This window comes from Primulina tabacum, chromosome 17 (genome assembly GCF_025594145.1).
Source record: "Primulina tabacum isolate GXHZ01 chromosome 17, ASM2559414v2, whole genome shotgun sequence".
Lineage (NCBI taxonomy): Eukaryota > Viridiplantae > Streptophyta > Magnoliopsida > Lamiales > Gesneriaceae > Primulina > Primulina tabacum.
Genome location: NC_134566.1, coordinates 177,909 through 193,494, shown reverse-complemented (window position 1 = coordinate 193,494; position 15,586 = coordinate 177,909). Strand labels below are relative to the sequence as shown.

Here is a 15,586-nt window from a genome sequence, read left to right as displayed (position 1 = left end):
TTTGGAGCTTAGGAAAGATACCCATGTAAATCTGGAGAAATCATCAATTACCACAAAGGTGTATTTCCTTCCCCTAAGCTCATTACCGGTATAGGTCCAAACAAATACATATGAAGAAGTTCCAGACACCTTGCTGATGAGTTTCTTCCCTTGTTTTTGAATGTTGAGCGGACCTGTTTACCTAGTTGACACGCATTGCATATTTTATCTTTGGCAAAGTCAATGTTAGGCAATCCAGATACAAAATTAAGCTTACTAATAGTAGCAATGTATTTGAAATTTAGATGATTGAGACGCTTATGCCAAAGCCAATTTTTGTTTCCATTTAATGCAACGAAACAAGTAGGTGCACTGAGACATTCATCATTCCATTTAACTTTGTATGTATTTTGCTCTCTGTGACCAGTTAACATGATATTACATGCGGTGGTTTTGACAGTGCATATATGTTTTTGAAATTCCACGGTGTAACCATTGTCACAAAACTGACTTATGCTTATCAGGTTATAACACAGATTTTACACATGAAGTACATCTCTAATAATAATTTTGCCGTGGATAATCTTACCTTTACCCACAGCTTTACCTTTAGAATTGTCACCAAAGGTGATTGTTGGTCCTCTGAAGTTGACTACTTCTGACAAAAGATCTTTATTTCTAGTCATGTGTCTAGAGCATCCGCTATCCAGAAACCAGGTTGATTCTCCCAAGTTCCTTCTTCTTTAATACCTGAAATTATTGAAATAAAAAATTGGTACCTTTTTCTATTTAGGTCCTGAATTGATTAGACCCTTAGGAATCCACACCTGAATTATCCTAAAGGATTTTTCATGGTGTGTCCCAAGGTGAGCATGATTAGGTGCATAATCAGATGGTGTGTGCGATATATGTTGTTTCGACCTTTGGTCACTGTCAGTCAATCTGTACCTCTTTTGAACAGGTCGGCTGTTGTAGTAACGGTTATGTCTAGTTTTTGAGTGATATCCAGTTGAACTTGACCTTCTGTGAGAACCGCTGTGAACGATTGAATTTGGCCTGGGTTTGCGCCAATACCGGTTGGATTTATCACTCTGAACTTCGACATAACCAAAATCACGCCGCCTACCATTGTTCTCAAGATTCACATTTTGAGTGCCCTGAACTTCAGGCTTATCATGTTCATATACCGTACTAGATCTGACAAATTTAATTGATTTTAAACTGTCTTTCTCTAGTAACGGTTGAGTTGAAGCTTCTGAGGTGCTGCATTCATTTATGCTATAACCTAGCCCGGTTCTGTCTCCGGCTGGTTTTTGCATTTTGTGCATCCTGTTAAGAGAAGCAGAGGACTTGTTCCATGTGTTGACAGTATTCATCAACCGTTTGTTTTCTTTTAACGTGGCATGGAACAATCTTCGCAGATCATGATTCTCGGCCGCTAGCAGACTTAACTTTACTTTTAAGCTGTCAACCTCTTTTTGCTGCAAGCAGTTAGAGAGAGTCAACTTGCTTTTCAAGTCCTGTTTTTCTGCTTTGGCTTCATCGAATTGCTGTGATAGTCCTTTAAACTCATTTACCATGTCGTGTAGTGCAGTGACAAGATCCTCTCGTGTAAATTCTTCAGAGTTAAAATCAAATACCATCTCATCTGTAGATTCTTGATCTTCTTTGGCCATGAGACATTCTACTGTCTCATCTTCGCTTTCACTTGTAGATTCTTCAGAGATGGATTTCTCTGATTCTGATTCAGCCCACTTGCTTTTGACTTCTTCTGCAACTAAAACTCGCTTATTCTTCTTTTTGATGAATTTCTTGTTGTCTTTAGATCTTCTTCTGTCACCCTTTTTCTTTTCGTCCTTCCTTGGCATGTTGCAATCTGCAATAAAATGTCCCTTCTTCCCACAGTTAAAACAGGACTAACCATCCTCAGTATGGTCCTTTTTGAAATATGGTTTATTCATTTGAGACTAATTTTTGCGCATAAATTTACTGAATTTCTTAACAAAGAGGAACATGGCTTCATTGCTTAATTGCTCAGGCCGATTTCTTACTTGTGGACTCTTCGACCAGGAAGAGTCACTGAGGTAGCTGCCAATGCCTTTGTTTGTTCGAGATGTGAATGGTTCTTCTTCAGTTCGTATTCCAAGCTCAAACTCATATGCTTTGAGATCAGCAAATAGATCATGAAGTTCTAGTTTGTTTAGATCTTTGGATTCTCGCATTGCTATAGTCTTCACATCCCATTCTCTGGGAAGAGCTCGCATAACCTTCAAAGCAACTTCTCTGTTAGAATATTCTTTTCCAAGTGAAATGAGCTCGATGATGATACTGCTGAACCGCTCATCAAATTCTGCAAGAGTTTCTCCTGGCTTCTTCTTTGCGTTATCAAACTTTTGAATAGCCACGGTCAACTTGTTTTCCTTAGTCTGATCATTCCCTTCGCATAGTTGAGTAAGTTTCTCCCATATCTCCTTTGCGGTGGTGCATGTCTTGATTTTGGCGAACATGTTCTTATCTAATGTTTTATAGAGGATATCTTTTGCAACGTTATCAAGATTTGCTTTCTTTTTATCCTCAGCCGTCCATTCAGATCTGTGCTTTTCTATCATTCGAGGAGCACCTTCGGTTGTGGCGACGGCTGTGTTTACTTTCATGATTTTCATTGGCCCGTCAGTAATTACAAACCACATATCGTCATCCTAAGCTGCTAGATGTGCCTGCATGCGAATTTTCCAATCATCATAATCTTCTTTAGAGAATATGGGAATTTTGTTGAAAGATTCCATGAGTATTTAAGCGATGTCAATGTTTGAGAAAAATCCCGCTCTGATACCACTTGTTGGGATCGGGAAAGAGTTTAGAGGGGGGGCTATTGAACTCTTTCAAATTTTCTTGTTTTAAAATTTGTTTTCAACCGTTTTCAGGCGGTTGAAAAATTCTTTCTCAAACGGTCGAAAACGTGAACCACTAATAAGTGCGGAAAATGGTTCACAATTCTCGGATGACAGTTCACACACTATAGCAAACTTGACAACAAAATGCGGTTGAAAAATATGAAATTTGCGAGAAGTAAATGACACATAATTTTTATGGATGTTCGGAGATTGAATACTCCTACGTCACCCCTTCTTCCTCTTTCAGGAAGGATTCCACTAAAAGACTTTGACTTTACAAAATATTTGCAACAGTCCACTCCAACCAGGACTTATCACACTGTCTGTATTGGAACTCTTAGTGATTATTTTACACTTTTGGATATTAAGAACACTTAGTTCACCAGACACCACGACTTAATCAAATAACCAACAGGTTACTGATATGTAAAAGTGATTTTGTTTGAGTAGCACAAAAAAAATATCCTGAGATGATCGAATGTATTTCTGTTCAAGGCGTGCTGATAGATCGAAGAGAATGTATGAATCTTTTTTAGCACTCTGAGATATTCAAGTATGCAAGCTAAAATTTTTTCAGCTATGAGAGAGATTAGTAATGCTTGCTTCTCTGACTTGCATTCTTCTCTGTTGATATAGCCGAATGACTTAACGGTCGGGAAGGACAATTAACGTAAACCTGATCCTTCTGAATAGATGTGTCGCTATCGATATGTTGAGCATTAAATGATCTTTGATAAACGCATTTAATGTTCCTTTTGCACATCATCGTTCTGAATCTCTTTTCTTGAGGAGTTCCTTTTAAGGAAACTGTTTTGGGCAACAGAACTTTAGGTCTATGCTTGGTCTTCCTTTTTCTGGGAAAGATAATTAAATGTAGATCAATCTTGGAACTGATGTAAGAATTTGTTGACTTCAAAGCAATGTAATACTTGAATGTATTTAAGCCGGTCAGAGAATGTCTTTGAGTAATAACTAGTTCTCTTTAATGACCGGTTCTGATAACGGTCTGAAGTGAGCGGTTGAAACTGCTTTGAGCTCTGAGCGGTTGGACTGCTGCATATCTGATCTGCAGCTGAATACTTGTTTTTGTCATACACCAAAATTCTTGGGAATAATCTTTTCTTAACATTTTACATTTTAGATTACTTAATAAAGTACGAATTTGTTCACCATTATCAGTGAATCTACCAGTAAAATGTTCAATCATTGTCATTATTAAAGAATATACTACATTTTGATTGAATATTATTCTCAATTTTTATTGAATTTAGAATATCATCTTTATGAGATTGATTTAAATAATTATCCCACCAATCTTTAAGTTGGCTAGTAAATCCTGCTATAATCATTCTAGCAATATTTTTATCATTATTGCCTGAAATTTTACACACAGTACTATACATAAGCATTCTGTGAGCAGTATTATAAATTTGCTTATCACTAAAACCATCAATATTCCATTTATAAATACTTTTTCCATTATAACTATTGGAAAAGATATATTCTTGTTCTTCAATAAGAACATCCATAGGAGTAGGTCTATCATAATAATATTTATTTTGAGTAGGTTTATCTGCCTATTTAATTTTATTAATTTCTTCATCAGAATGATTATCAATATTTTTAAACTCTTCATTAAGAGTATTTAAATTAAGATTTTAAAATTTTTTTCTAATAATTTTTCTATATCAGAAATAGAAGACTTAAATTTAAAATCTTTTATATCTGGAGGGGATTGAATAGAAGAAGTAGCAATAGAAACAATATTATTATCTACTTTAGCTTGTATATGAACATCAGGTTTAATTTGATTAATAGCTAAAACAATTTTATCAATTCTATCTTTAAGAAAAACTATTTCTTCTCCGATGATCGTAAGATACAAATTTGTATAATTCTGTTTTTCAATTATCTGATTTATATGTTTAACAGTTATTTGTAACATATCATTTTCAAATAATTTTGAAAAAGCGGTAAAATTTAAAATTTTATTATTCTTTTCTATAATAAAATATTGTTGAGGAGGATAAACAGATTTTTGAATCTGTCCAGAAGAAAGTTTATAATTTCTCTCAAGAATAGAAATATAATCAATAATAAATGTTTTAAAAAATCAAAGAACAAAATGTATTAATTTATTTTGATTTTCACAATAATTGTAAAATTCTGAAACAATATATTCAAATTCTTCTTCAGAGAAACTTTTAAAGTACCAATTTCTGAAAGATTCTCATTTGGGTAAATAACATTCTGCATTGATATTTGCTCTAGCAAGAGATCCTTTAGTAAAATCAATTTTTGGTTTACTATCCATTAAATACTAAATTTTATTTCTGAAACTGTATCAGTTTCTTTAACTTTTTGAAAGTTACTTTTATGAACAATATTTTTGTACAGAAGATTCTACATCTTCTCTTATATGAGAAGTAGAAGCTCTAGAAGTTTTAGGAATATCTACCATGTAATCTAAAGGCGAAATAAAAGAATGGCTAGATCTTGATCTAGCATAAACAAAAGAGGGTAATAATCTTCTTTGTTCATTATTAAACTGTATTTGAACAGATCCTTCATTATTTTGTATAACTTGTTGTAAATCTCTATTTATTATAGGATTTTTAGGAACAGCTTGTTCAATTATCCAGTTTTCTGAAAATTCAATTTCTTCTCATTTTATAGATCTACGAGTTGTAATATTAGATCTATTAAAATTAGTTTCTATGAGAATAGTTTCATTTAATTTTTTATCTATTCTTTTACACATAGGATTAAGAGTAAATAATGGTTTATAATAAATACGATAACAGATACATATTACTTCTGTTTCAGGAGTATAATTATAACCATGTGTTTTAACATTTAATGTTAAAGAATCTATTATTATTGTTATTACCATGATTACTAACTTATTGTTATTACCATGATTACTAACTTATTATTTTAATTATTGATATAACATCATTATCAAAACATCATATTTAATAATTGTAATTATCTTTTAGCTTGATAATATTATTATTTTTATGATTATATTAAATTTATTATTTCAAGTACTTTTGTTTTTATAATAATAATATAATTATTATTTATTATTACTTATAATTTTATTTTTTATTATTTTTATTATTAAGATTTTATTTTTTATTATTGTTATTATTAAGATATATATTTAAATTAGTTAAATTAGATAAGGGAAATATTTTATATATAAAATATAATAGTAAACAATGAAAATGACTATTTCAATCCAAAATGATGAGAATGACTATTTCATGATTATAATAGATAATGAGATGGGAATGCTTATCCAATTCTCATGTCATTCTTTTTTACAAACCATGCTATTGTACTATAATGTAATTTATTCTTTTGGTGAATAAATTCTTTATTTACTGATTCCAAAAAGACAAAAAAAGAAAGAAGATTAGACCACATTTATTGGGAGGAATCATATCCCATTCTTCAAAACATAATATATCTTATTTTGGATATCCAAAAGCTGAAAATTCTCACATTCCTCTCCATCCAAAAACTTAAGAACCTATTTTCAAAACAAAAAAACAAAAAACACTAAAGAACCTATGTTGTGGTCTAGCGATCGAGAGGTCGAAAATGATTATTGCTACGGTGATATAATCACATCACTTTTACTTTCTTTAAACAAGGTTTAATTAGTACATTAGGTTTTAGCCATTTCCAAATCCTCCTAATTGCTTGCAAAAGAGTTGTTTTGCCAAATTATCCTTTAGTTAACCTAATGAAAACCCAATAAATCAAATCATTAGTTTGTTAGAAAGGCTTATCATAAATTTCATTTTTAGTCTACCATCTTTATAATTTTTTTTGACAATTTGATTCTTCCGTTGTGGCGCCTACATGGTTGGTTTATGTTGTACCACATCAGTATTCTCCTTGGAAAACAAAAAACTAAAACTATGAACAATTACATGATATAAGATTAATACTGAATTTTAATAATATAAATTACCAAAATCACAAAAATCACAAATATACACAACCAACATTGTTGGTTTCTCTTATAAGTAAAGACCAAAGAACATGACATGAGACTAGGATAAGAGCTCTCGAAACAAGATATTACCAAAATCTAAGTAATATTCGATCGAACAAAATACCTCTCCACAAATATATAGATCTACCGAGGGTTGATGTTGAAATAATTTGTTATTTTGTAGAAGCCATTTTCTAGAATCATTAGAACTTTTAAAGGCATTTAGGTTAGTTAGAATATCTTAGTGTGTGTTTTTTTTAACCGAATATCTTGTAGTTACAGACTAGAACTAGATATGCATCGAAAATAAGTGATTCTGTTTGTATGACCAGGCCATTAGTCATTTGAATATATCTTGTAGTTAAAGAACTTTTGTGCATGTCGCGTCTGTAGTTTGTTCTGTTCGAGTGAGTTGGGCTTCATTGTACTCTAGATGCTACTTGCTTTCCCTATTGTATGGCCGATTGGTGGGAGCGAAATTAAATCCAAAGAAAAAAATGGCATAAATTAAATCAGAAGCCTCTTCTTTTTTCCATTTATACATCGACAGATTTGACAGTGAGCAAACGTTTGTAGACACACAAAAGACATGCAAGTGATGCATATTATTCGCTATAAACCTTAGTATCTATAGAAGTATACAAACAAAAGATTACATTTTTTGGATATGCAGTTCAATACGTTTGTCGTGCATGATTCAACGTTTTTTTAACACGGTTTTATCTCATTGTCGCATTCCAAAATTCTTGTGTCTCTGTTTGATGTACCTATCTGCTTCCATGTCGATGTTTTTTTCTTCATGATCGTCTTTTCTATCCCCACCAATCCCAGCACACCTTTGTTGATCAAGAAAGAGAAATTTCTTCTGCACTCTTGGAGCTTGTTGCCTTTCAAGATTCACATGGAAATTTTTTTTGGAATGATCCTCAAAAGTTTCTGCAAAAAATGGGTCTTTGTTAAATACATCTGAGACATTTGGGAAGTGAGAAAAACTCGAAATCATGGTAGGCACTCCTAGCTCTCTGGCAAAATTTCCAGCGTGCTCGTCATCTAAGCGAGGAAATCTTTGCATTCTTGGAGCGTACCCTGTATAATATTCCAAGGAAGATGAAGAGTTCTCAGCATAGTAGCTGCTGCTTCTGCTACTATGACACTCATAGCTTCTTAGCATTTTTCTATTTTCTTTTCTTCTCTTTCCTTTTTCTAGGGTTTGTGATTGGCTTCACCGAATGGTTTCTTGCCCTGCAGAAATATTGAATCATGAATCACTATTTATAAATGATGCTTTGGCAAAAGATGTTCCCTTTTTCAGATGTTGCTTTGGTCTTACATGAATATGATGCTTTTATCTGGTCGGTTTAGGTTTTATACTACATATATTCCTTTTTATTATCTTAGTTACTGTAGCATCTTTATCCGAACCACTGCTAATCTGACTAATAAGAAACTTGATAACAACTAAACAGTGAAAATCAAATAAATTAATGATCTTACAACTCAAACGAAAACGGAACAATAATCTCAGTCTTAAACGTTAATGCAACTATATCGAAAACATAATCATGCACGAGAAAACGAGAACCCAAATAAAACATTCACTAGATCACCACCAAAAACCCAACTGCTCTAACCACTGTTCTGACCGTCCGAACCGGCCAACCTATGACATATCCCGTTGAATGGGGTATCCAAGATGAAAACAAAGATTTGAACGACAATCATCCGATACGAGAATATACTAGTATACAAACAGATGCGATGCATTTGAAATGTAATATACTCGGATATCAAGGATCAAGTCAAAAATCTCATGCTCAGTCTAGAGGCACCAGAGTGTATAGTCTCTGATCTACCTTAGGCATGTTTTGACTCCTACACCCATCATCAATACGTAGACTTACAATTCCCAGGGTTATTAGAGCCCGCAGACACTGTAGCTCGATGCCCAACCGTCCACAATACAGAACAGGGCTGAGCGGCCCCGACAAACAAGGTATATCTCAAAAGATATCAGGTACAATGTGATATGTCATGTATAGTATTCAAAAGCAGTAAAACATATATAATGTAACAAATAAATATGTAGCATATAAGCGTGTATACTATGCTTGGATCTCAGTAAGTACATCACGTACCTCATTAAAACAATCTGACAGAAAGTTTAGTCATCCGAACCTAAACAATACCAACATAATGAAATCATTATCAAGTCAGATCCTGAATTATCAAACATGCTTCAAATTTCTTCCTGATGATTCCAAAATAACTATTTAAGGCTTTAGGATTATACTTGCATCCGTCGTCAGCCCGCTGATGATGTCTCGATCTTCATGTCCCGGTTCACCAACCCCTGCTCGAGTGACATTAGCTCCAAAGCTTCTTGATAATAAACTGCCCTAGAAACTGGCTAGAAAACCTAAGTTATATGGCTAGAATTCGAGAGAGAATAGCTGAAGGAAAGCGGTGTATGAAACAAATGAAATCAGCTTCCATTTATAGGTTGCATCGGGACTAGTTCAGAAAATCCAAAATTAATCTTATCTGATACGTGTTATAATATCATTCGTCTAGTTGGATTTCAATGGATAATATAATTAGAAGTAGATTGACTGTTCCATTTTAAATTCGGTAGATCCCAACAGGCTGATCTCGAATTATCAATTCTTTAATAATGCTTAATTAACAACTCTTTAATAATATCTGAATTAGTAATTCATTAAGAATAAGGATTCAGGTCATTACATCCTCATCTCCTTACAAGTATTTCGTCTTCGAAATTAGAACTGAAGTACAAATACAACTGAATAAAATATCACTCAAAACAAATGCAGATACTCTGAACGCATACGACTCTCTAACTCCCACGTCGCCTTGAGTCCAAATCTCTTCACTCTACGAAATTGTGTAATTTTAAGGAAAACTTTTCCCATGGCTGCAACTGTATGGGTCTACGCTTGTATTCGTGTAACTAGATTGACGATCTTGTGCAATTTTAATTCTCTTCTTGATCAGTTCCACTTTGTCAATCGTTTGTTGCACTAATTCAAGTACTTGCACTTGTCGTTCTCCAACTTCGTCCCAAAACAATGGAGTATGATGATATCTACCACACAATGCTTAGAACGGATTATACCAATGTTGTTGTTGTAGCTATTGTTATATGCAAACTCCACAAGCGGTAGATGATCATATAATGCTGGTCCAAAATCCATAGCACAAGCACGTAACATGTCATTGAGTGTCTGAGTAGTCCTCTTAGAGTGACCATAGGTCTCTGGATGATAGGAAGTACTCATACTCAATGTCGTTCCAAACGCTTTCTAAAAAATTCTCCAGAACATTGAGGTAAAGCGTGAGTCTCTTTCATTGACTATACTTGTTACCACACCATGATATTTAAGAATCTCTTGAATGTATAGCCTTTTCATGCAATCCAAACTATATTCCTGATTATACTGATTGAAACGTGCCGACTTAGTTAATCGGTCTACAACTACCCAAATGGTCCTAGATGAATTAGGGAAGGGCTGGTTCAAAGAGGGAAAGGTTGTAGGCGAGTTCCCTTGGTGCGCAAGCTTCAAGGGCACAATTTATTGATTTGCAAGTCCTAGTTGCTGTAGGGATGTTCCAGTATCTTGGTATGGTTTTGGTTATGGTCCTAGGAAGGATTCATAGGGGCTGGTCTTGCTGGTTGAGGGCTAGGGCCAAAGGGTGCAAGGTTGTGAGGCTAGGGTTTCGAAACTAGGTGTAGAAAATTCAGTAGCCTTCAAGGCTTGTTTAATGGTTTTAATTGGCTTGATTTGGGTTGCATAGGGTTTGGTTAGGTGTTAATAAGCTATGGTTCAACTTTGGTTAAGTTTCGAGTTAATTTAAGTTAAAATCAAGATGTACGTTTATGTTTTAAAACGAATTGAGAAATTAGTCGAGGAGCTTAAGTTTACGTCTAAGAAATGTTTATTGGTGTATTTTAAGGTGATATGTTAAGTTTGAATTGATTCGGGTCATCGTTTTATGGTCCAAGGGTAAATTGGGAAGTTAGGGTTTCAGGGGCAAAATGGTCATTTTACACCCAAAATATGTTAGACGTCCTGGCAGTACCCTGAATGCTGTAATGAATGATAAAATGTTTATTTTGAAAGTTTATGGGATTTTATGATGAAAAGCGATAATACTAAAAGACGCGTTGCATGTTTGGTTTAAAAAGAAAAAAATATTATTGCACGTACTTTTCTTAAGTGATGGAAACGAGGAAAAATGTTTTGAAAGAAGTTATTTAATTGTGACGGTAAGGAAATGGGGATTCGTGAGAGACAAGGCCCAGAGGGAGCCCGTTTGTGGGAGAGGCCCCAGAGGGAGCCCGACGATCGAATTTCCCTCGAAAGGATATGATGATATATAAGGTCAAGGCTCAGTTGACGGGTGAAAGCGTCGCTAATGTCCCCGCCGACTATAGGTCAAGGCAAATAATGGAAAAGTGGTTAATGTAACCCTCGCCGCCTGGCACCATGGTTACAGCTGAGATTGATCAATCGACCGAATGATTAAAGGATGGTCACAATTAATGAACGGAATTCACCTTAAAAGATATGTATATGTTATGATGAAAGAAAATGATATGATGAAAGGAAAAATGTTTAAAGTTTATGCATATTCATGAAAAGCTATTTTTATTAAAAGTATTTTCTTTATTGCATGTGAATGTATATGTATTACTTGCTATCATGGTTAAGGTTTTGCCGAATCATTAGACTCACTAAGTGTGATCGATGTTGGTGAACATGATTTTGATGGTGTTGGAAGGCTTGATGGTTGAACTAGTTTTACTAATGGTGCACATTACCCGATGACCTTTGTTAGTTTTCCGCATATAGATTACTTTAAAGATTTTATGACTTTATACTTTTGAGTGGTTTTGGAAGATTTAAGGATTTATATTTTATTTTGAAAAATGCTAGTTTTAGGTTTTGGTTTACGATTTATGATTTTATGTTTTGCATATGTTTATTTGGATTTTCAATTAATAGATTGGTTGGTTTACTTTAAATGGTGCAAAATTATATTTAATATATATATATATATGGTGCAAAATCTATGTTGTATCATGTTTTTAAAAATAAAATATTGATATTAAATTAATTATATTAGGTAATTGTCAAAATATATACATAAATTCAATATTAAATAAAAAAATATTAATGAAAAAGTATAAATAAATAAACTATTTTATTTAAATGAAAAAATAAATGAAGATTAATCACATGACCGCGAGACATAAATACATATTTGGTTGATGGTTTATTTGATTATGAAATGTAAGATATTTGAAAAATAAAATATTTGATTGATGATATGAACTAATGCCCACAAATGTATTACTTAGTGTGCTCTTAGATATATGTGATGTCAACAAATAATTGTATTATTTATTATTATCATAATGTTATCAAAAATAAATTTTTTTTGAAAAAAAAATGTATTATTAATGTCAATAACCACACTTTGATTAGTTTTTTAAAAAATATATTATTTTTCCCGGGTTTTCTTGAACCGGAGATAATTCAGTTCTTGTCTTCCTAACTTGTGCTCTTAGTTTACAGATAGGACTGTCAAAATCAGACACGATTTGCCAATCCGACACAGTTCAATCCGAAAAAAATCAGGTTTGGGTTATCAGGTTCGGATCAGATCGGATTGGACCCGATAGATGACCCGAAAAAAATGATCGAGTTAGGTTGGGTTTGAAAATTTTAATTTTTTTTAATAAATATTGCTTAAATTTTTATATGTTATATGTCTTAAATCATATGTATGAGGGAGATTTTGTTATTATGTGTTTAAATTAAATTTTTTTTTTAATTTTATTTAATTTTCTTTAAAATTCTTAGGAAGTTTTCTAAGGTACGTGTGAACGAGGTCATAAACACGTTGGAAAAATGCTAGAGTGGAAAAGAAAGTACATGAGATGTTCATTGTATCTAAGCTTAAGAACGTTTTAATATGCCACAAGACTAAATAATGATGGAAAGACTGTAACAACTAAAACGTTTATAGAATCAAACAACCTAACAGATGAAATCACCATCAAACCATAATTCATTCTTTTTCAAGGCAATGATGATCTCTAAACAGCTGAGAAATTTCTGTGCACTCTTGGAGCTTGATGACTTTGAAGATTCACATGAAGTTCTCTTTCGGATGATCCAAGACATTTCTGCAAAAGAAACGGGTATATATAAATATATTATATTGTTAAGAACAAGCGAGACATTTCAGAAGAAAATTAGTTCCAATGACAGATGAAATTTGAACAATGGAATGGTAATATATATGCATACAGAATCAGTGAAGCACTTGGTGGTGAACGTCCTCGGGGCGATCCATTCGGATATAGTCACTATCATTTTCCTTCATGGAAAAACAGAGGATGCACAGATCATAATCCTCCTTTCTGCAGGGGGAGAAGTGAACTCATTAGTTTCACAAATTTAACTCAAACAAGTGGATGTACTATACTCATCATACTCACACTTTTGACCTGAACCTAGGGCCAAACATAGGCACAGCCATCGCAGAAATAATCCTGACGACAGCTTTTGGAGAGATCGTCCTTTCGACTAAGTTTAACAGCACTACGAGCAGGACGCGATGGAGAAGCTGAGGCATTTTTCTTTGAACTAGGATTGACGAGGTCTAATTCAGGTTTAGGACTGGTTGCATTTTTTACCGGAACATTACTGGAAACATCACTTATCCCAGAAAACCAATCTTTGTTTACAACAGACAGACGGTGAGACGATCTCAGGGAAGACTTATCCTTCAAAAACATTCACTGATCTGCTCGAATTTTTCTTTCTTACCAACCACCCTAGATTTTGCAGCGGGACCTGACCAGCATTGATAGTTTTTGAGTCAAGTCCCACATCATTTAAACCAGGTCCAGTTGCAGAAGAAGTCTTTATGCTTACTACACTTTTATCACCAAGTTTCACAGAATTGTCAATCACGGTTGCCAGCAGTTCAAGTTTTTCCATGCTCTCATTTTGCTTAATGAACCCTTCAAATCCAACATTTGATCGAACCATTGATTGGGCAGCATCAGCCTTGGATGTTTCCGAGTCTTTCATTACAAAGTTATCAGTGGGAGTCTGCATTCTAGGTTGGAACTCTGAAATATATGCCAAGTAGGACGAGCTCACTTCTGAGAAGTAGTTAACGAGACTCTTAATATCGGGTGTGGAGGTCGACACCTTAGATGCCAAATTAGTCGAAAGCTTCACAAGAGTCTCACATAGAGGCTCCAGAGCAGTTTTAGTACATTGAAACGGTTTCTGCACCGGAGGTGATTTCAAGGGAGTAGAACTTCCACTTGAATAATACTTTGTGGCATTCTTTTCAGCAGTCAGCTTGACAGTAATTCGCAAAAGGTCCAGCCTCTGCCTCACAATATCACGGAGATCATCATCATCAACTAGCATCACCTCATCGTCGTCTTCGTCAATATAAGTTAACGTTAAAGCACTATTTTGAGGTAACTTGAAAAGGGAAAGGATCTTCTCCTTCAATTCATCCACATTGACACCCAACTCAGAATCAGAAATCCAAGAACTGAAACGCCTGAGCACATCCCCATATTTGACCTGTAGAAATAGAAATATCGTGTACAACATACTTGAATTAAGAAATTCAGAAAATATTACTGATTCTTGATCAGTAATCAAAGAAAGATATACAAGCAAGGAGGCAAAACTCAAATGATATATGGCTAATAATGGCTAAATAGTGAGCCCAATAGTTCGATGATTAATTGCATAAACATATGAACATAACATTAAATTACACACAAACACAAAAGATAATTCATTCGTAAACTCGTTCATTTGTTCTCAGGATTTTGAAACAAAAGCCTAATCTTAAGATCTTTGCCATCAAAGAACATTCATCCGCATTAGCTACAAATTTCAACAAAAACAGTCGGAAAAAACCCATAAAAACACAAAAACAACAGACAGCCGTGTAGCCTTCTCACCCGTAACATCAACTCCTCACCATATAAACAGCAACAACAACCATCAAGTAATCGAAAATTAAAGAAAAAAACAAAAATAATCCAACCTTGATCACTATTATATACGCTTCTTCCATGACTTCTGGACTCACGAATCAAAGCCGTTCTTCACGATTGAAAATATTATATAATAACCAGAAATTCGGAGAAGAAATGGGAGAAGTATATTTTCTTTAGATTACGCAAAGGAAATCTGAAATAAAGATTTCATGCAGTCTCGTGCAACCTTAAGGTCAGAGCTCGGAGTGTGACTTTATTTCTCTATTTTCTGTATTTCTGGTTATTTTCCAACTCCGTGATATCTATGCTTCTATACTATTTTATTAAATTTGAAATATTTAAAGTAACTAACTTTGATGTCATGTTCTGTTTTAATAATTATATATATTAATAAAATGTTAAAAGTTTAATGTAAGTTATATGTATTTCAGCGGATAGAGTTATTGTTTCTTGTGATTTAAGTTATAAGTTCAATTCTCACTGATGTCATTTTTTTATTCTTCTATTTTTCAATTTATTTTTTAATTTATATATCAAAATTACAGTGTAGTCCTCTCACTATTTTTTATAATTATATTTTGATGCTTATTTAAATATAAATCAAATAAATTATAAAAAAAATATTATACAAGCACGCAA

The 15,586-nt window shown here is 33.5% G+C and overlaps 1 protein-coding gene across 2 annotated transcripts; it reads right to left on the bottom strand.

Moving 5' to 3' along the window:
- Positions 1–12,852: 12,852 nt before the first annotated feature.
- Positions 12,853–15,200, bottom strand: LOC142531432 (protein JOKA2-like). 2 transcript variants are annotated; one of them, XM_075637545.1, is made up of 3 exons: positions 14,995–15,200; positions 13,218–14,519; positions 12,853–13,093 (listed from the first exon to the last, which is right to left on the bottom strand). In XM_075637545.1, the coding sequence occupies exons 1-2, from the start codon at positions 15,022–15,024 to the stop codon at positions 13,692–13,694; spliced, it is 858 nt and encodes a 285-aa protein (XP_075493660.1). In that variant the 5' UTR covers positions 15,025–15,200; the 3' UTR covers positions 12,853–13,093; positions 13,218–13,691. The 2 variants fall into 2 exon arrangements, with proteins under 2 accessions (XP_075493660.1, XP_075493661.1); XM_075637546.1 differs by lacking the exon at positions 14,995–15,200 and having other exon boundaries at positions 13,218–13,330; positions 13,409–14,966.
- Between the last annotated feature and the right edge of the window lie 386 nt (positions 15,201–15,586).